The sequence below is a fragment of the Grosmannia clavigera genome (genome assembly GCF_000143105.1).
Source record: "Grosmannia clavigera kw1407 unplaced genomic scaffold GCSC_173, whole genome shotgun sequence".
Lineage (NCBI taxonomy): Eukaryota > Fungi > Ascomycota > Sordariomycetes > Ophiostomatales > Ophiostomataceae > Leptographium > Leptographium clavigerum.
This window is the reverse complement of record NW_014040765.1, coordinates 635534-656713: the sequence shown is the minus strand read 5'-3', so window position 1 is coordinate 656713 and position 21180 is coordinate 635534. Positions and strand designations below refer to the sequence as shown.

Genomic DNA, 21180 nt, shown 5'->3' with positions numbered 1-21180 from the left:
TCGAAAACCGTGGTGGGAGGGCTGTAAAGTCGAAGATGTGTCACCGTCTGCCCAAATCGGTTTTGGTAAGGAGCAATAAATCGTCTAGCACAGGTAGATAGCAGTCTTTAAGGCATAACACTTTCGGCAAAGCGTCCTCTGAATATGTAAGAGCACGGCAAGGAGCAGGTGCAAACCCTCCCTTCAAATAAAAGCCGTTGGAATTTTGTTGATTCGTCACTCTTTAATACGAAGAAGGCCTTCACCAATGCTATAAGGTATTCCCATTTATAAAAAGTCGGCATCGCTCTGGTCACAACGGCAAGCTAAGCCTTGTCCACGAGATAGTACGTTGCTCGAACTATTCGTATAGCATGTAGCTAACGAACCAGAATAAGGCCAGTCAGTACCTCGTCGAATATGCTGTGCAGCTTGGCTGGCCCGCAAATCTCTGTCTAAAGCAAATGCAAGACTTCGTGGAAGCCTTTATTGTCGCTTTGAATTGTAAATTTCCAGAAATCGAAAACTCTAGAAAGAGCGTATAACGGAAGGAAGTTGTTCGACTTCGTGAAAACGCCATCAACGTCCGCATAAAGCCGGTATCAATTTTAGAAGCCGCCTTTCTTCACCAACTGCACCCTTTTCGTCTACATTAGCCCTAATCGTTTCCACAATATTAGCATTGAAAATGTGAAAGTCGAATCCAGCACAGTCTCAAATGTCGGCAATTACCGACTGCATCATTGCTACCTCAACACAACGAGTTGTCAAGAAATTCTCAAGAAATGTAGGTCGCTCTAGGGCGCAGTAACCTGGCAACCCATGTCGTTAGTACTAGGAGGTCATGATGCAAGACCAAGCTACTAACTTACCTTGTGACAGGTCGCGTTACCGCTCACGCCAGAGGCGGCGTAAGAAGACAACACTGTCCACATCTAGGGAGTTTTTAAGAGGAGTCGAGCTAGCTATTATCTGAGTGTGTCCTGCGCGGAAGGATCGTGACGCCATTTGTAGTTCTAAGGATGCTTTTGTCATGGGCAAGGTGTGTCCTGGATCTTCAGCCTCGTCTTCTCGCCCAATTAAAGATACGAAATTGAAAAATCTGGCACGTTTGGTTATGATTCTCTTGAGCCTGGGATTTCCAATCATAGATATCGTATACTGTGCAAACATACAGTTTTAATTTAGATGATCTACTGTCCTAGAACTCCGAACTTTTTCAACCCTCCGACAACATCTAGACAGACCCGGTATATACGTAAATCTTAGCAGTTATATGAACAGTCCCTATTTTACCGCTTTGTCTTGAACGTCCGTAACGGGTTCACCTTCCGGCCTTTGCTGAGCGCGCTCTTGCCTCCCTTGGCAAAGTATTTGGTCCTCCGCTTATCATTCTTCTTGCCGTCCTTCCGCCGTAGTGGAACAAAGCCGACTTCAGACGCTGTCAGCGCCTTCTTTCCATCACGTGGCAGCAGGTAGTCTGGCACGTGCTTCAGGTGAGGCTGTGCGCGCAGCGTCCGCAATTCGTGATCATGGCGTGCTAGGTGTTGCAACTCTCCTGGGTTCTCTTCGAAATGCCGTTTCAGCTTCTCACTCTTAAGCAGCTCCTGTCGGATCTCCCGCGTTCGCGCTTCGCGCACAGCCACCTTGGTCACCGACCGCAGCGCATCGTTCATGCGGTACCGGAACGCCTCCACCTGCTTCATGTCAAAGTCGTACGGCTTGACCTCCTTGCCCAGTTTGGCCTGCTGCCGCGTGATGCGTCCTAAAACCTTCTCGTCGTTTTCAGCACTCTCCACCGTCGTTGGAATATGCTTGCGGTACAGAGCTGAAGGCACCACAAATGACAGCGCCATGCCTGTCTGGCCCGCCCGAGCCGTGCGGCCAATCCGGTGTGTATAGGACTTGGATGAAGTGGGCAGGTCAAAATTGATCACAGCGCGGACGTTTTTGAAGTCGATTCCTCGCGATACGCCAAATTCGCGGTCTCGCTTTGCTGCGGTCTTGCGCTTTTTCTTCGGTTGCGCCTCTGCGCCTTTGCCCTCCTTTGTCGCTTGCTCGTCTGCCTGTTCTTCATTTCCCAATAGTTCGTGCTCGTCCGAGGCAATAATGATATCATACATATTGCGGTTGAACTCTTCGATGCAGTTTATCCGCGAATTGACGGGAAGCTCCGAGTTCAGGATGCAGCTGCGGATGCCGAACTGTTCGAAGAACAGCTTCAAGCGGTAACAGCGGTCGACGTCGGACACAAACACAAGACATTTTCCGGTGACTAGCTTTAGTTTGAAGATGATGTATGCCAGTAGGAACTTTTCGTCTTCGGCACATCTAAGGCAAGAGAGTTAGCTATTATGAAAAGGGCACAAAACGCAGTGACGCAGGGGCATATACAAACTTTACGACGTATTGTGTGACACCCTCGCCTTCAGCATCTCGCTCCTCCAGGTTCAGCAAAGTCGGATTCCGGCAGAGCATGCCTTTCAGTGTGTCTACTTCGGTGGTCAAAGTGGCACTCATTAGGATTGTCTGAATCCCCTTTGGAAGCGATCCAGAAATTTGTTCCAGGTCCTCGCTGTATCCATATGACAGTACCAAATCGGCTTCGTCAAGAACCAGATTCGTCAGTTTGTCGAGCGTCATGAACGAGCTGCTAACAGCATGCCACGCCCTCGACGGAGTCGACACAACGATATCGGGCATGTTGGACAGCAGTGACCGCAAAACGGCATCCGATACTTTGTCAGTGAGTTTGACGGCGGTAATGTCTTTCGCGCAGAACGACGAGAACTCGGCAATGCTCTTAAACACCTGGTCGGCCAGCTCGCGCGTCGGTGCAAGGATGAGGGCGGATGTAAATGCAGTGGTATCAGTCTGTACAGTGGAAATATGGTCAGTAGGTCTTTTATTGCAGCGTCACCGTCACTGCTTTCTGCCTTACCTGTTTCCGTTTCAGAATGACCTGAAGGACGGGAAGCAGATAGGCCGCTGTCTTGCCCGATCCCGTCTTTGCCTTAGCCAAAAGATCCTGTCCATTCAATGCCAGAGGAATGGCTTTCCTTTGTACTAGAGTCGGCTTCTCAAAGCTCTGTCGAGCAACAGCTTGGACGAGCCGTGGGTCGAGACCAAGGTCGGCAAAAGAAGTTTCTTTGGCCGCCACGTCGACAGCGTCGGCATTTTGCGAGGTGTTTTTGGTTTCCGGGGCAGCCTTACCGACTTCTTTATCGGTCACAGCGGGGCTGTTGTGTTCATCGAGCTTTCGCTTCATCTTGGCTTCGTACTTGACGATCCTGGTGCTCTGGTTGGGATTGAAATATGTAGATTCTGTCGATGAAGACTTTTTGATGGCTGGCCCCTCAAAAAAAATCAGAAAAACTTATCGCAGCTCTTATCGGCTTTATCGGCCTTATCACAGCCAAACCACGGAGTACGGAGTACGGAGTACAACGTACGCCAGGCTTCTGCCTCAGGCCTCTTTATATTCACAATGTCTTATGCGCCTGCACGTGCAACACCCGCACTACTCCGTAAGTAGTCATCAATAGAGAGGAAGAAAAGACGAAAAAAGCAAAACACAACAAAATAGCGCTTTGTACTACGGAGTACGTAAACAACCAACCCCAGCTCAGTAAGGATCACCTATGGTTTCAGGAGAAAAGAAAACATGGAAAAACGCCCAAAAAGTAAACAGCTTGTTCAGCTGAAAGTTTTAGTTCTTTCCACTCCGAATGGCGCAATATTTCCCGCTTGTATCTTATCTTGCACTTACTATGTAGATATGCAGTGGCTTATGTACTTCAAGCTAACCCGCGCCAAACTTTTACGAGTAGAGCACGGCATATCGTCTATTGTTTGGTTTTGTGTTACTTTGAGCTGCGCATGTCCGTCACAGTAACCTTGCGGGTTTGGAAAACACTTGCATGGAAGCGAGCTGTGCCCCATCCTGTGCGAACGCACTTTATTACGAGTGCTCCGTACTCGTGCAGTCTGGTTGCTCCGGCATCAAACGGCAACACCTTGCATGGATGACATGGGTGGAGAAGCCTAACCTCCTAGCTGCAGATTTTTCTGGAGAGCGAACAAGGGGAGGAGGCTTTTCAAACCTGAAAGCGCCTCTTTGTTTTCTTTGTTTTCACTGTTATTATTAGTCCCCGCGACGTGTCTGGCCACGGCAACACAAAAAAAAGATGGGCTTTACGAGTATTTAGATCGTAAGATTCTAGCACCGGACGGCAGTTCCACCTCGAATACCGATTCTCGATCACAAGTCTCCGAGCGCCCTATTTTGTGCAAGTTAAATTATGTGGGCTGCTCCCAGGGACGTGACAGACTCCCTATTCTAAATGTATGATGATATACCTTTGCAGACAGCGGATCCCGAGGGACACGTCGGCATTATGGAGTATATCGTATCTTACACCATACATAGTACGAGACGAGGTAGAACACAAGCGGGAGATCACCCGTGTTTTATCGACGGCCTTGAATATAGAGGTCCCATCCACTATATGCACTTAATTATGCTGAGATAAGATACCTCAAATAGGTCACTGTCATTGGTGACTGGCCTGCACGCTCTATTGCTATGCGTGGTACTGCGTCATGCACTACTATGACTACGGGAAGGGGTGGCCCGTGCTTCTCGCAAATAAAGTGCTTCTCGCCCAGTTGCTCAGGCAACGAAGATCGCTGTTGCAGGGGTTGGAGGGGCTGTGTGTGCGTCCGTCTGTGGCGCTTGCCTTGTTTATGTTTTAAAGAGGTTCGCTCTTCCCCTCCACACGTCAACACCAGATGTTTGTCAATTCTTCCTCTCGTTTGACGGGACAAGGCAAGTACTTCATCCACGTTATAGCGGTTCGTCCCTCGTTGCAATCTTTTAAACCCCTTTGACATCTACATTCTTCTTTTTCTACGTGAGCTATCATTCATCGCAAATCATTATTGCACGTCGAGCTGCGGACAGTGTCCGGGCAATAGTAAAGCCACCATTTGCGTTTTGATGTTGGAGCACTTGCGGAAAACAGGCACCAACGGCAAACACGCTACGACCTCCTTTTTTGCAACGTTATTGCTCCTCTTTTTTCTGTTGCTTCTGTCTCCTCTTTACATTCCTAAAGCCATTCCGGGTGAGACGACCAGACCGCCACTTGATTGGTGCGTCCCTCATTCCAGAGTCAATACATGCAGGAGCGGCACCAGCGCAAACTGTGCTGTCTTTTCTGCCACTGAGATGGCTTCTTCCGAGCCAGTAAGTTTTTCTTCCAAACCTTACTCCGCCCCGTTGCATCGATCAGCAACGACCTGACACGCCTTGGACCAGGTGCACCCGCTGCGCATCTCTAAGAACAACGGAATGATACCTTCGCCGACCAAGAAGCTCGCTCCTATTCCGCGGCCTCTTTCGGAGATTTCTCCGTCAGAGAAGCGGCGTAACTCGCCTAGCTGGAATCAGACGACAAAGGTAAGCTTTCGCCGTCCCCCTTATCCGTGCATCCGCACCTCCCTAACCAGGTTGGCTGATTTAGAAACTGGGTTTGTCCACCGAGTCCTCGCCATTTCAATCCTCGCCGCTGGACAGCGCCACATCACCACGCCTGTTCTGGCAGAACCGTGGCGGTTACAACACAGAAAACACATTCGGCGGCCGTTCGGGATCGCCTTCGCCGACACGCCGTTCTTCTATTGAGCGCCTGCAAAAGGCATCTCGCGTCAAGAACAGCAGTATCCTCGCTCAGGAGCAGAAGAACGAATACGATCCTACCAAGCTCCCCAGAATTGAACGACCCCTGTCTAAAATTCAGGGAAATTCGTTTGGTGGCCTCGGTATCATAGGCCTACGGAGTCCCGTCGATTCTAAGCTTCACCAGCGCAATGGGAGCAAGACTGAGATTCCCTTCTACACTCTAACGAAGACGACTACTTCAGCTGCGACAATCCCATCAGAATCACCGGTCGAGCACACTTCCGAGCCCCAGCACGTTGCGGCTCGCACTGGTCCCGTTTCGCCAAGCAAGGATCAAGCATCTCCTATCAAGTCGTCTCTTTCTAGCCGTTACAAGAGCAACTACGATGAATCCGACCTCAACTTCGACAGCTCTGTGGGCGAGCACGATCTTCCCCATGGCACATCCCTTCACCGCCACGCCAAGAGTGTCACCTTCGATGCAGCGCCACCGCAGGTGAACGAGTATGAGATGGCTACTCCCGATCTGTCATCGGTCGGCAGCAACTCTCGCGAAGGAAGTTACGAATCTGACGAAGAGGACGACGACTACGACGACTATCACTACTCGGGAGGCGATGGTGGTGGCCAGGATGACAGCTTTGATGCGTCATTGGAAGATACAGAGAAAACTCCAGTTGTCGGTCCAGATGATTGGAGACACGATAGTCCTGCTGTCCGCCAGAAGATGTTTGACGGCAGTCCATTGCCAGACTCACAACCTTCTGCGGCTATCAGCCAGCATGAAGCAAAAGTGTCTTCTGGTTCCAGTGGCGAGCACAGGCCACTTCCCCCATTGCCTGGCTTGCCGTATGCACGCAGCAACTCTGCTTCCTCCCCCCGTCTCTCAGCCACGCCGGAGCGCGTGCTTGGAGGTAGTCTGCGCGGCTTGCCCTCCCCTCCCTCGCCTGGCGTTACCAAAGCCGATCTCGACAACATTGGCAGTGGCAAGATGACGCTTGAGGAGCGCTTGAAGCTGATGATGCTATCCGACGATGGCAGATCCGCTGCCGAGCAGCAGAGAGAGCGTCGCATGAGACGTGCTGGTGGCAGGGACCGCACAAGTAGCCAGAGCCACGAAACGGACGCCGCCGAGCAAGAAGAAGAGTTGGAAGAGCATGACGACGAAGCGGATGACACCATTGGAGAACTTTCGGGTCTCGAGGAATACCAGCTACCGCCAAGAATATCTCGGGAATCAATTCTTAGACGTGCAAATGGCAGTCTCGCTCCGGCCCGCGACGGAGACTACAACTTTTCGTCCCCGCCCAGCTCCAGTCCCGAGCGTACACTCCAGCTCGATCCGGATGTTCCAATCCCAAGCACGGAGCATGATGATGACAGTTTTATCAGTGACGAGGACGGGGATGACCTCGATGCTGATATATACGACACATCAGACACTTATACTAGCGATGGCGAAGACGAGGAGGACCGGAGTATGATTTCGGAGAGCGATGCTGTTGGCGATGAGCTTGATCATGAGCATGATCATGATAATGAGACAGATGGCGATATCATCGGCACTCCGCGCGCTGCCACACCGATCCAGGAAAGCGGCAGCTCGCATGTCGTGAAAGAAGATGACATTCTTCATGCTCATGATTTATCAACTGCCACCAAAGAGACTCGTGTGTCCTTGCAAGCCATGGTGGATTCAGACACCCCAACTGTCACAGCAGAGGCGGCGGTGCCAGGGATCGAAAGTGCTCGAGCTTCGACACAGCGTGCATACACGCCTACCCAGGAGCATCCCTTGTCTAAGCCTGAGTATGATGGGACTGGTTGGGGAGATGACGATGAGTATGATGAGCCGGGGACGCCAGAGTCGGTGATCCACCATCCGGTGGACCACTATGAAGATGATGACGAAGAAGATATCTACGAAGATGAACAAGAGCAAGAGCAAGAGAACGATGAAGAGCACGAGCATGAGTATGAACGCGAGCAAGATCACGAACAGAGTCCAGAGGTGGAAGACCACGAAGATGAGCATAGTCTGGAGTCGCCGTCCGTTCCGGAGCGAGTTGCAACGATCAAAGCGTCCGGCTCGAGGCTGAAGACACGACCTTCGGCAACGCCATCTGATATTGAAGCTATGCGCGAGGCTCGGCGGCAGGTCAGCCGCGAAATACCGATAGTGCCCACAATCCCAGATCGCCACCGCAACCGGCTTTCTCGTGACATGGGTGCCTCAGAGGATGAGGAGGGCGAGCTGGAGCAGGGCCACTTTTTGGAGCGACATCCCAGCTTTAAGAAGAGCAGTCTGACGCTGGATCTTGGTTTGGATCTGAGCCTTGACAAGGACTTTGACCGCGTGATTGAGGCACAAAAGGTGGCTTACCATTTTTCTTATCCGTCTTCAACTTCTACCCGAGTCGAACTAGGACAAGCGTCAAGCCAGGCGTCTAGTGACGACAAGGGCACTCGACAGGAAAACCGGGGTTTGTATGAAGGTCTTGATACTAACGTAACACCACGGAAACAGCGCGGATACCTTATGCGGCAGAACACGAAGCTCGTTGCTGCCAGCGACAAGGATGGTGATGACTATCGTGGTACACGCTCAGCCGGCAACTCGCCGGTGAAGGCTATTCGGCCGCAGTCGTGGACGGTAGAGCCATGGAACGGTCAGGCGAAGAGGAAGAGCATCCGAAAGCGGTCGGTCATGCCTGGTCCTGTGCCGCCACTCCCTGGGCAGGCGAGCAATGCTGTTGCTCCGAATGCTCTGGGAGAGGAGGACATCCTGACGGACTTGCCGAATGACGAAGGCGCAGAGCGCGGCCGTCTGTTTGTCAAGGTGATGGGGGTCAAAGATCTGGATCTTCCGATCCCGCGAAGTACGTGGTCTCTACGGCGGTGCGATCGAACAAGGTGACAGTTTACTGACAAGTTACAGCGGAGAGAACGTGGTTCAGTTTGACACTGGACAACGGCGTGCATTGTGTGACGACTGCGTGGCTGGAGCTCGCGAGAAACGCGCCAATTGGGCAGGAGTTTGAGCTTCTCGTTCCCAATGAGCTGGAATTCCAGCTCACGCTCAATGTCAAGCTGGAGAAGCCGCTGGTGGTGAAGAAGACAATCCAGCCAGCTCCTAAGGCTGTGCGGCCGAAGGCTTCCACATTCAGCCGGGTGTTTGCGTCGCCGAAGAAGCGGAAAGAGATGGAGCTCCGGATGCGAGAGGAAGAGGAGCGAATGGAGCGCGAGCAGCGCGAGGCACAGGCACGGCTCAAGAGCGCCCATCCGACGTCATACGACCTGCTATCGCCGATTGTGGCGGAGGACGGAAGCTTTGCGCGGGCATATGTGTGTCTGAAGGAGCACGAGTCGCGGTGCTACGGCCGTCCGGGGATCGTGGAGGTGGCGTGCTTCAACGAGTGGGCAACGGAAGAGGCGAACTTTGCGTGCAGCGTGAAGAGCAAGCGGGGCAACGTGGCGGTTGTTCGGAAGGCGCCATACAAGATTGGCAAGCTGGAGCTGCAGCTTCTGTTTGTGCCGCGGCCTCGGGGAGTGACCAACGACGACATGCCGAAGAGCATGAACTCGTGCATCCGGGAGCTGAAGGCGGCAGAAGAGCGGCTGTCGCGCAACTGGGAGGGCCATCTGAGCCAGCAGGGCGGCGATTGTCCGGTAAGTGGACGACTGGAAGGAGGCTGAAAGTGTGGAAGTGGTTGCTAACGACTGTTCTTGGGTCTAGTACTGGCGTCGTCGTTACTTCAAACTGGTGGGAACGAAGCTGACAGCCTACCACGAGGCGACTCGACAGCCGCGGGCGACGATCAACCTGGCGAATGCCAAGCGGCTGATTGACGATCGGCGGGCGCTGACGGAGAAGGAGACGACGGGCAAGAACGGTAAGCGTCGGCGGTCAGCGTTTGCGGAAGAGGAGGAGGGGTATATGTTTGTGGAAGAGGGATTCCGGATCCGGTTCAACAACGGTGAAGTGATCGACTTCTACGCAGACACGGCCGAGGACAAGGCTGGCTGGATGAAGGTACTCGCAGACGTGACATCGCGCGACAGCATAAGCAGCAATGGCAGTGACGACGAGATGAGCTCGCGTGGGCGAAGCAAGTGGTGCGAGCTAGTGTTCAAGCGCGAAGAGACGCTGCGTCGGCGGGCGGAGGGACGGCGGGTGACATCGCGGACAAAAAGTATGTACGTCTGAGTGTGGATGTGGATGGACGGCGGTGCAAGTGCACGAGTGAGCGACATGGGGACAGCCGGAGTACACGAGGGGAGCGGGGGGGGGGGGGAGGGGGGTGGGAGTGGCGAAAAAGGCATTATCAGTTTTATTGTGTGGATTTGTTTTACTTCTGTCATGGCCTGACTGTTGTTTTTTTGGCGTGTTTGTCCTTCAGTTCTACGTTGAGGAGGAAAGTCACGGGATGCCTCGGGACGACTGAGTCTAATGTCGCGAATGACGGGGGCCTGGAGCTCACGATCTGAGAGACGTCCGGGGCGGTTCAAGTGACTGATTATCTTTGGATTGTATTCGTTTTAGTTGCATCGAGAAATGGACTGCACTAGCGCTACAACGTGATGTCGTGTGATGGTGGCAGTTCTGGGTGAGAGTTGTTCCAAGCGATGCAGTCGTCGAGTTTGACGCCAGAACCACCGAAGCAGTCGAGAGCACTGCCAATGGTGAGATGAATGCGGCCGTTGCTGAGGCGATCGACAAGCTCGAGATCGCTGAGGTGACGAGCACCGCCAGCATAGGTGATGGGACGATCGAGGTCGACAGACCAGGCGGCAAGAGAGGCGACGAGGTCCTGGTCAATGCCACGCTGGAGCCCCTCGACGTCAGCAGCATGGATGAGGAATTCACAGCAGTAAGGAGCGAGGCGAGCGAGAGTTTCGGCGGAGAGAAGCATGTCCGTGAGGGTCTGCCACTTGTTGATAGCGACAGCCCAAGAGGAGGATGAGAGACGACGACAGCTGAGATCGATGACGAGCCGCTGGGAATCGCCGCCGAGAGCCGCGAGAACGGAGTCGAGACGGGCCTGACTGAAGTGATGCGTAGCGGTGGCGGCAGTGCTCGCAGACACCTCCTCGAAGAGATACGACGTGACGATGACCTTGTCGGCGCCAGCAGCGATCCACTCGGCAGCGTTGCTGTCGCGGATGCCGCCGCCGATCTGCAGGCCACCCGGCCAGGCGGCCACGGCTTCGCGTCCGGCTGTTACGTTGGCCGGCCCGCTACCCAGCATGATCACGTGAGCGCCACGCAGTCCGTGCGTCCGGTACAGTGCCGCAAAGTGGCCGGGCGGCTGCGACGCCACAAAGTTGGTCTGCAGCGCCGCCGTGGCCGAGTCGAGCGTGCCGCCGACAATCTGCTTGACCTGGCCGGCATGCAGGTCGATGCAGGGACGAAAGCGGGTCATGGTGGAAGTGTGCGTGGTAAGGAGGACGGGCGGGAGATCAAGTACGGAGTACGATGGCGGAAAAGAAGTTGAAAAAGCCCGGCAGAAAAAAAAGTAGATTGACCGCCTTGGAAGTTGAGCTTCTGTCAGCAAGCAGCAACGGCAGCCCGTCCGTTCCTTCTCTCTGCCACGCACTGCAAGCCCGACCAGACCATGGCCACCGTGTTGGGAAAGCGCAAGCCGGCGTCTGCATCGGCGACAAAGGCCGCCAGCGACAACGACCACGACGGCGACACCATCCAAGACGTCTTCCGGCGCCACTTTGAAGCGCATTTCAAGCCCGCCTGCCAGGACAGACGGCAGCCAAGAAGGCGACCAAGGCCAAGACGACGCGCGAGACGACCGTGTCCGATGACGAGCGCTCGGACTGGTCGGGGCTCTCGGACGAGGACGAAGACGGCGAAAGCGAGAGGGTCAGCAACAGCGACAGCGAGAGCGATGGCGCCGAACCAGTCACGCCTTCCGTCCAGGTGATTGACTACAGCAGTGGTGCCTCGGCTGCCGATCTGGCCGGCAACGTCTCGGGCATGACAAAGCAGGAGCGCAGAGCCTATCTGGTGGGTTGCTTTTCTGTTGGTTGCTGTACAGCGCAGCCGATCGAACTGCTACTGACGACACGACAGTCTTCCCGCCCGCCGGCCCTCGACGACCGCCGACGATCCGCCAGCACGACCACGGCCGCTGACACGGCTGCTGCCGACGGCGCCGACGGCGCCAATACCTTCAAGGACGCCCCCGACCTGCTGGCCAACGATCTGGCGCTGCAGCGGCTCATCGCCGAGTCGCATCTGCTGTCGGCCGTGCGGGCTCCCTCCACCACAGGTGCCGATCCAGCCTCTCTCAAGAGCGCCCGGCCCTTTGCTGCCGGCCGTCTGCGCCAGCATGCCACCGACCTCCGCATCCAGGCCGTCGCTCGCCGTGGCGTCAGCGGCTTCGCATCTTCCCCCGCCGCCTCGGCCGCCTTGGCTGCTCCCCCTAACTCCGCTCACAGCATCTACACCCAGACCTCCATGCCCATGGCCATCCGCAAAGGCATCTCCGGCGCCGCCGCCGCCCGCGAGTCCAAACGCCGCCGTGAGGCCCGCGAGAGCGGCATCGTCCTCGAACGACCCGCTACTATTTCTGCTGCCTCCTCCTCCATCCGTCGCCGCCGCCAACGCGCTGTCGACGCACCCTCCGTCGGCCGTCTTCATGGCTCGGAGCTCCGCCTCCGTGAGAGCGACGTCCGCGCTATCGAGGGCCACCGCTCAGGCTCCTCTTCCATTGGCCACAAAAAACACAAAAAGCGGAGATGACCTCATATCACGTGACTTGCATCTTCGCTATCTCACCACAACATGATCACCACCTGTCTCCGCATGGCCGGCTTCTATGCCGTGGCGTTCTGCCCTTTACACATACAAGCACATAGACTTTTGCTGGTTTCAATCACATGTATTTTATTTCCTATTGTATGGAAGAAACTCTCTCCGCCAAGAGGAAACCACAAAAGAAAATCATCCAAGCCTGGTATCTTTCCGTCGTCCACCATCCAGAAAGAGAAAAGAAAAGTTAAACTACTATATACAAAAATGCACAGCCTTGCTAGTCCATGGACTTCCACTTTTGCACATGATCCAACACACCTGTTCTCCAAGGGTATCCACTAACCAAATCCTTCGGCCGTGGACATTCACCCATCGCCCCGTTTATACGAGGTTCTTGTCGGAAACATAGCCAACCTCAAAGAGGATGATGAGACGCCGCTGTCAATACAGTAAAATCGAATTGGCAGATGCATGAAAGAATAACGAAATCAAAGAAAAAATCAAAATCAAAATAAGAAACGAAAAATCAAAAGCTCGCGAAACCACGCGAGACAAATCTGACGAGAGCTTATCCCCGTCAGGGCAAGAAGATCGTGGCTGAAAAAAAAAATGAAGAAATAATAAAGGGAAAAGAACTGAAAAACATAATGCATGAAACAATAACCAAAGAAAGGCTGAAAAAGGAAATAGAAGAATTCTCGAGTTTGTACTCCATACTCGGCTGCACTGGACTTTTACATCAAGGCCCCAGCGTTGATCGACTGGGGTTGGCTGATGGTCATCGGCATGCTCAGCGTCTGCAGGCTGTTGAATGTGCTCGTCTGCGTTATGCTCGATGCCGCCGAGGCACCGTTGGACATCGGCGCCATGCTATTGTTGACGACCGAGTTGAGTGAGCTAGCCACGTAGCCACCCTCCGACGTTGGGGACGCCTCCTCGACCGAGCCGAGCCGGTCCTCTCCCGAATATTCTTCGTCGTCTTCACCGGACAGTGGGAAGCTGTTCTCCCCACCCTCACGATCGTGAGTCCGCTTGTGCCTAATCAATACAGTTAGTTATCTGCACACAAAACACGTTGCAACACACTGTTCCAACAGATGAGGGAGACAGTGCAAGACATCGGAAAGGGGATCGTACTGTGCCAGGTTGTCCGACCTAGAGAACGCCTTGCTGCAGTAAGGGCAGATGTAAGGTCTCTCTTGGGTATGTGTTCGCACATGTCTGGAAATAGGTCAGATAAAAGCTTCGCAACGGGTTGGCTTGCTGCTGTCTTTTCTTACCGCTTCAGGTGCTCGAGACGCTTGAACAGACGTCCGCATGTCGGGATCGGGCAAGAGTGCGACTTCTGCGGATACGGCCCTAGCTCCATAACTGTAGCCGACCGCGCTCTCCGAACAACGTTCGGGCTCGCATGCACTGGCCGCCGCTCTTCTGCACCAGTGACAGAGCTGTGCGACATTGACAGATCGTCGTGTGCCAGCTGAGAGTAGTCCTGCTGCTGAAGACCCATGGTGTTCATCACCGGGCTGCCCTCTACTGTCGACAGCGGAGTGCCGTGACGCGAAAGATCAAGCAGCTCCTTGTGCTGCTGGCCAGTCAGGGACACGCCCGAGCTGCTGTACGTCAAGCCTGGCGGCGAGTTGTCCAGCGACTCGTCGGCTTCCAGAACCGGACCAACAGACACGGACACGGAACGCCGAAGGTCAGACGGCCGGTGCGCAGCGGATGTCGCCGCTGCCGCCGCAATAGCCGACATGCCAGGCGGGATGGACGAACGGCGTCTGCGCTGCTTGTAGGTAGGCGAGCCCTCGATCACATTGGCGTACATGCTGTTCGAGCCATAGCCGCGAGAGAACTGCGAGCCGGACAGGTTCGAGGGAGGCAGCTGGATCATGCCGTTAAGGCCGTTCATCGCCGTGCTCATGTGGTCGGGAATAGCAGTGTACAGGCCAGTCTCTTCATTGGCAATGTACGCAGGCTCAGTCGTCATTCCAGTTGCCAGCTGCGGCGGCGTCAGCGGCTCAAACGAAATCCCCCGGTTGCCGTAGTCATCATATTGCGAAGACACAAATGACGGAGCTGGAGAGTACTCAAGACCGTACGCAGGCATGGACGCGTGGCGCTGGTGTGCGGCGGACACGGGAACGCCGTTCTGGTTGTACTGGACACGAGCGAAGTCGGGTTCCCGCTTCACCACGTGCTGGGCCATTGTCGGCGCCATCTGCATCGCAGTTGTGTATGGAACCATGCCGTCCATGCCGTCGGAAAACGGAGCCATTGACTGCGGGATCATCTGCGGCGGAGGCATAGCCTCCATTGCACGCATGACCGGAGAAGCTGTTTGTGACTGCGGAAATGACACCTGCTGGGCACTGAAGGACGATGAGTTTGCTTGCTGGGCCTTTGTAAGCTGGTCATACAGCGACTGCGACGAATCGTATTGGAAGGAAAGCGCCGGTTCGCTGACGGCCACTGTGGTGGCCTCCTGGCCCATCTTTTCGCGCTTCAAATCCCGCTCCAGCGCATCAAGAAACAAGCGATCATGCGGAACGCTATACCAATAGAACACTTTCTGCTTCTTCTGTGTCCGGATGCAGTTGTTCTTGTAAAGAAAGTCGAGGAAGGCACTCTTCGGCTCCTCAAGCGAGGCATCGGTTCCAGACTTCAAGTTTCGGAGATCTGAGAAAATGCCCTCCTCAAACTTCTTCGAATTCTTGACGGGCCGGCCAAATGCCTGGAAACGGAACGACAGGCATCGCACAATATCTGTGCCAGAAATGTGGAAGAGATTGTTCCTATAAAGCATTCCGAGTTAGATATTTTGTCTTGCTGTTGCAGGGGTCTCGGATAATCAACGCACCAGAGCACGCAAGAAACGTATTCACCGGTTGGAAGCAGAAACCGGCGAATGTACTGGTCAGTCTGCCAGTCGACTGGGGCAGAGATAAGGAAATATTTCACTACACAGTGGTCAGATAGGAGCTAGATCGACAAAAGAATAGCAGGTCTTACAGTTGTCCACCTGCTGCAGAGCTACTTGAGCATCATGCGGTAAGGCTTGTTGAGCCTCTGTGCTCAACATAAACGTTTCTGGTTTTTGAGGCGCCATGCCTGCATGTTGGGAATACATCATTAATGTCAGCCACTAGGTGGACTTGCAAAGACAGAGTGAAAGTATTCGTCGCGTCTTGTCACTCGTAATGTGGTGGAAGTAAAAGTAACAATGTTGTAGACCCGGAAAGTAGGACAAGCCAGTTGTGTCGGAAATCGTGAAGACCTGGCAAACAAAGTGTAAAGGAATAGAAATGTACAAGTCGACCGGTGTGTGTGGGTAACGCGGTCTGCGAGCAGAAGCGACAATGTGGTGGATCGCAGGGGATGTACTGAATTCGACGAATAGATGGAAAGTCCAAGTGTGACCGAGAGGCGCTGCCCCTGTGTGTGTGTGTGTACGTGTAAAACGTGTAGTTATGTAAGGGCTCAAGGACCGGTACAGGATTGAGCGGCTTCCGTTGCTGTGCAGTGGTCAAACAGTCGAGTCCAGCCCGAAAGATACGGAATAGCCTGGTGAGTTTCTGTACAGAAACAGGGCTTCAAGCGAATGGCGATGAGAGTAATAGCTGGGTGGACCGTCGAGGTGCAACTCGCCAGCGTAAAAAGCGATAGACGTATGGAGTAGCCGGAGCGTAAGACGCGATGGTACGGCGGGCGTCCCAAAAGGGGAACGTCAGGATATCGATGTGGAGGGGATGCAAAGCTGCGTCGTAGCAAAGTGGCGATGCGATGCACGAGGGACAAGTGGCGGGTCCAGCGGACTTGTGCAGGTTTGGCGAAACAAAGAGGCCAATTCCAGGAGGCCAAAGGAGAAAGAGAACGGGCTCAACGTGCAAGAGGCAACAATTCCAGGGGAATGTTGCTTATCAAACAGGCCGGAGGGGAGCGTGGTTGTGTTGGCACGACGCTGGAGTCAATATTGCGACGTTTTTTTTTCAACGGTTTCTGGACCCAGTCCTGTCGTGAAGGATGGTGCTGGTGGATGTGCCTGCTCGAAAGGGCGTATGCGTTGATGGGCACGACAACGAAAAGAAGAGAAGAATGAATCGAATAGAAGGGGTCTGTCGCAAACCCGTGAAGAGAAGATAGAATGAACTGAATGGGGAGGACGCTCCTTCGCACACACGCGATGGAGAGGGGAAAGAGGAAAAGAGTGGAAGGGGGGAAAAGGAAAGGGTCTCGGGCTCAAAGGAACAATCTTCTTGTCTGGGAGTGGGAAAACGGCGGGTTTATGATTTTCTGAGGCTGGGGGGGCGCGAGAGAGGAAGGAGCAGGGCGAGCATGGGAAGAGGACCGAGAGGAAAGAGCGCAGAAGTTCGACTGGGTGGGCACGGTGAATGGCCGGGGTGGGAAAGTACGACTGGCAAAAAGGGAAGCCCCAGAGAGAAGACCAGGGTGTACGATGCGCAGAGGTTGTGCTGATGTACAGGTAGTGGTGTGAGTGGGGTTAGCGACCAGGGTAGCAGGGTTGAGGAGTTGGCATAGCGGGAGCGGCAAAGCTGGTTCGGGGTACGAAAACACAAGTACTCGTGTTATTTTTGTGATTTATCTTACAAACTATTATCAGACTGCTAGTGAGGAAGGAAATAGTCTGGCAGCAGACAGGCAATAATAAATATTCCGGTAATTTCAACAGGCAGCTACGGGCATTAAGCCGGGAGCGCGTCGAGAAGCAGAGTAAGATACAATGGACGGAGTACTCGTACCTGCAGATGGCAAAGGGACGAGTGGGCAAATGGCCAATTTGGCGACAAGCATAAATAATGCAAAGGACGACCCAGATGAGACAGCGTGTCTGATCGATGAAGATGGGCAAGAATGCCTTGCCGTGCGCGTCGAGGCCCGATAAGCAGCGAGCCAATTGTGAGGGTATTTGTAGTTGTATGCCGCACGGAACGTATAGAGGCTTATAGTTCGCTCTGTATGGAATTTGGCCACGGTAGTTTTGCTCCGTAGGGTGCATATTCGCTATCAGTATGCTTCTTCCGCCGAGGAAAGTACCGTGCAGCAGCGAAGAAATGTATCTGTTGCTTGCCCCTCGGAGGGTTAACAAGTCTGCCAAGTACTCGCACTCGCACTCGCACAAGTGGCAGGCTCGATATCTGCCGCGACGAGAGCGCTCTCGTCACAAATGCAAGGGCAGCAGACCAAGGCCAGCCTGCGCAAGCCTCCGCGACGGCGAGCTTGACTCGTATACGAGGAGCCATAGGGGATCGTCGCTCGCTGCCGTTGTATCTTACCACATAGTACGGAGTATGTAAGGGTCGGAAAGCAGGTACAGGCCGGTAATCAAGTGCAAAGCCAGAAAGCCACCCCAAATCTCGCCTACTCCACTTGGCGCCTTCTGGCTGTCTTAGACAAAAGTCGGTTGCATTCTGAGAGATGAGGGACAGGAGGGCCACTCCGCTATAATCTCCGGACTCCTGACCGGTGCAGCGCAAGAGAGATGAGCTATCCGAGCGAGCACCACCTGTGCTGTGTACGGAGTACTTGCTACTATGTACGAGTATGCACTGGCGGCCCCTTTCCTACTCGCTGAAAGTCGTCAATAGGAGTGCAATGTTGATTTAAGGTGGAATGCGCTCTCCTTGGCCTCCTTTTCATGCCTCCCGTCCTGTTGCTGTTTTTCTGTTCCTGGCATCCATCCAACAGCACACAGGCACAGCAGCTGTACCAGGTACATCTCGCCTACGGCTTCAGCGCCCAAGCCGGGCGCACTCCTGTCGCAAGCACAACTCATACAGTCTACGGGGCTTCGTGTCGTGCGCTACACTGTAGTGCACACTGCACAACTGCGGAAAGCCGTAGGGTTTTCATGACAAAGATTCCATACGGCTGCTCTCTCCCTCCGGGCCGCCACCCAAAGCCCTGTCAATGTGAAGCATTGCACCAGGCACGTTTCAGAAATAAATAGCACTAGGGGCTGGCCCGGGGTCCTCGGCGGTGTTGGCTGGTGATGGCCTAGCGCCTGGAAAACGCATGTTGGAGGTACCTAGCGCAAAGCTTTTCTCTCTCTGTTTTTAACTACTCCGTAGACGTTCTCGCCAGAAGCCGGAAGCAGCTGACTCATAAAATCGGAGGTGCGTCAATTGCACTAGCAGCGCATGGGGTACACCAATGCAGGGCCGCCGTACCTGGCGAATCCAGGGACCGCGCTGCACCCAGATTGTTTGCTTTGTGCTTCTTGCGCCCGGATTGGACTGTGTACATACGTGGTACATAGAGACCACCCGGACGACTCGGACGATCCAGACAGCCATTCGCAGAGCGGTAAAATCGTGGCGAAGTCAAGTACATGCATGATGCTGCCTTTTAGGGAGGGGCACCTCGAAGGATTGGTGCAGGGTCTTTGCAATCTTTTTCTCCTGCCGGCCAATAGCGTGGATGCCCTGGTCTGGCCGTCCCACTCAAGTGTTTATGCGCCGGTCTGGGTCTAGCTCTGAGAGCCTCTATTCGCTGTGGTGATGGAATTTCGTCTGCTCAATCATGCCAATTGGAAGGCACCCGTTTGTCCATTCTCAACTCATACGTGTAGGACTGCCGATGCTTTCGGCATGCGCTGTCGAGAATTACGCTGCGACTTTGCTCGAACTGCCCCTCTAACCAGTGGTCCCGCCAAGACGGCTTCGACGACTACATACGTCGTAGAATCAAGATGCACACATCCCTGATTATTCGAGCTCCCGACCAAACAAAACAACCGCTGGGACGTACGCGTGGAATAATATGCCCGAGCACCGGACGGGCCACTCGTTTTCTTCCAGGCCCAAACGGGGCAAGCGGCGCGTTTGATCCTCACTGCCCTCCCGCCTCTCAAGACTCTGAAACTTGGGAGCGCGGGATTGGGCCAGGATGCGATACGACGGACAGCAGACGGGTTTTAAAAAAAGCACTGGGCGATAAAAAATCAGGTGGCTGGACGGATCCTCGAGGCACCCGTAGCGACCGCGTTGGGTTGCCTTCCATGCCCGCCGGCTGTATTCGGATATGCAGGAACGGGATTGGGGATATCCCACCACGGCGCACCAGTGGCATCGTCCCGGTGTTTCTGCTGAGCTGTCGCCGCTGTCACCTGCAAATCCCCTTGCTCATCTTGCCTAACCGTGCCGACCCAGGTGGACGGCCCTGCACCTGCACCTGCGAGAAAGACTTCTAAGCGCGGCGTCCTCGCAGACCAGATTTTACGTTTTACAACGGGGCCGCTTCTTCCTGCCCCGCTGTGTATGTGCCACGGCGGGACGGCGTAACGCCTGGGCGCTGTGGCGGGTTCTCCAACCGACCGAGTCGTCATCCCCGCCATCTTGTGCTTCCCAAAACCGAGGACTGCATTGGTTTCACTGCGGCCCTTTGGTCTCTCCCCTCTGCTTTCGTCTCCACGTCGACTTCTTGAGACCGGTTGCCGACCAAGCTGCTAAGCAAGAATGGGCGTCCCCATTTGGCGCGTACATAGTATCTTAACTTCGCGTTGCCCGCAGGCCAATGGCTAGCCCAAAGAGCTCGCCGTATCTAGTTGTCCGTCTCAGATGCCCACTTCCGGTCGACTTCTTTTTCGGGCATGAGCCAATCTCGCGGGCGATACGAACAGCGGCAAAACACCGGGCTTTCGGCTCGCCAATTGGCTACATCAAATTCGGGAGCCGTCTGGCATACATAGTACGAGTATTACGGAGCGCTCCGCACATGGCAAGATAACCATGTATGTACTCCGTACTCCGTAGCTATTTTAAACTCATGGTTCTCTCTGGTGGCCCGTTATGACGGCCACGTCTTGACTCGTGCATTCGTGTGGCTGTGGTTGGCCGGAGGAGCATACCTAGCTGCTCATCAATACCCATGGCACAGTTTCTTACAGAGTATGGCGCAAACAGAATAACAAGCGGCTCTGGTTGTAAAGTTATACAGGCTATAGCCTAGCTCTGTTGTTTACAGGGCCAATCTGGCCATAGATTCGGCCATCTGTGTTTAGTAGCCGTTCTGGTTTGCCATTTTTTGTTTTATTTTTTACATGGGTAAGCATAATGTCCGTATGCAGCCGGTAGAAGCAATCACCCAAGGGCGCCTAGAGGTGCAGCTCGGGCCTGCTGTACGAGGAAGTTCGAAAAAAAAAAAAAAAAAAAAGGAGAAAGCTTGGAAAGTAGCTCAGCGTCACAGTCGTAGGCGAAAATGGCAAGCTGATATCTTTCAAAAGTGGTTGCAAACGGCCCAACCAATTTACCTTTCTTTTCCACGGCCAAAGCTACCTTACGTGATCATAGCATCCCACTTTTTTTCTAAGTATATCTATCTCCTACATATTGCTCGGACATCCTTTTTCGGTCAGAAAATTCTTCGATAGTAAGCGCCCTTCTTCGAGTTACATCGGGTCTGAGTAGCATGGATTTCTGGACTTGGTATTCAAATCCTGTGCTCTGAAACAAAACAGATGGTCCTATGTAGTTCAGATCCCAAAGCTCAACTTCTATGTTTGAGACCTCGGTCTAGTCCAGACAAGCCCCTTTCGGCGCTCTTGCTGTTTATGGAAAGGCAGTGACGGTGATCTGTGCTCTTGGGTGACCCATGCATACGAACAACTACGACTACGACGGTCTCGTGCAAGATGCGATTTCTCGTACTGTTATTGCTCCGGTTCTGCTTTCCCCATTCTACCCGTGTACGATATACTACTGTACTAAATTCCGCGGCCAGGACATTTTAC

At 53.9% G+C, this 21180-nt stretch overlaps 6 protein-coding genes across 6 annotated transcripts; 2 read left to right on the top strand and 4 right to left on the bottom strand.

Annotated features, from left to right (window-relative positions):
* Positions 1-1271: 1271 nt before the first annotated feature.
* CMQ_7249 (ATP dependent RNA helicase) lies at positions 1272-3247 on the bottom strand (the record flags this gene model as incomplete). The annotated part of the gene is made up of 3 exons (XM_014314254.1): positions 1272-2310; positions 2378-2853; positions 2921-3247. The coding sequence occupies 3 exons, from the start codon at positions 3245-3247 to the stop codon at positions 1272-1274; spliced, it is 1842 nt and encodes a 613-aa protein (XP_014169729.1).
* A 1962-nt stretch (positions 3248-5209) lies between these two features.
* CMQ_7170 (GTP-binding protein) lies at positions 5210-9869 on the top strand (the record flags this gene model as incomplete). Its single annotated transcript, XM_014314175.1, has 6 exons — positions 5210-5227; positions 5300-5440; positions 5505-8036; positions 8190-8541; positions 8601-9331; positions 9399-9869. The coding sequence occupies 6 exons, from the start codon at positions 5210-5212 to the stop codon at positions 9867-9869; spliced, it is 4245 nt and encodes a 1414-aa protein (XP_014169650.1).
* A 364-nt stretch (positions 9870-10233) lies between these two features.
* Positions 10234-11085, bottom strand: CMQ_7154 (5-profar isomerase; the record flags this gene model as incomplete). Its single annotated transcript, XM_014314159.1, has 1 exon — positions 10234-11085. One exon carries the CDS (start codon positions 11083-11085, stop codon positions 10234-10236), a length of 852 nt encoding a protein of 283 aa, XP_014169634.1.
* A 192-nt stretch (positions 11086-11277) lies between these two features.
* On the top strand, positions 11278-12419 carry CMQ_7618 (uncharacterized protein; the record flags this gene model as incomplete). Its single annotated transcript, XM_014314623.1, has 3 exons — positions 11278-11370; positions 11421-11681; positions 11748-12419. The coding sequence occupies 3 exons, from the start codon at positions 11278-11280 to the stop codon at positions 12417-12419; spliced, it is 1026 nt and encodes a 341-aa protein (XP_014170098.1).
* Positions 12420-13165: 746 nt separating this feature from the next.
* Positions 13166-15513, bottom strand: CMQ_7458 (sexual development transcription factor; the record flags this gene model as incomplete). The annotated part of the gene is made up of 4 exons (XM_014314463.1): positions 13166-13469; positions 13712-15226; positions 15292-15364; positions 15444-15513. The coding sequence occupies 4 exons, from the start codon at positions 15511-15513 to the stop codon at positions 13166-13168; spliced, it is 1962 nt and encodes a 653-aa protein (XP_014169938.1).
* Positions 15514-19392: 3879 nt separating this feature from the next.
* Positions 19393-19785, bottom strand: CMQ_7365 (uncharacterized protein; the record flags this gene model as incomplete). The annotated part of the gene is made up of 1 exon (XM_014314370.1): positions 19393-19785. One exon carries the CDS (start codon positions 19783-19785, stop codon positions 19393-19395), a length of 393 nt encoding a protein of 130 aa, XP_014169845.1.
* Positions 19786-21180: the final 1395 nt, after the last annotated feature.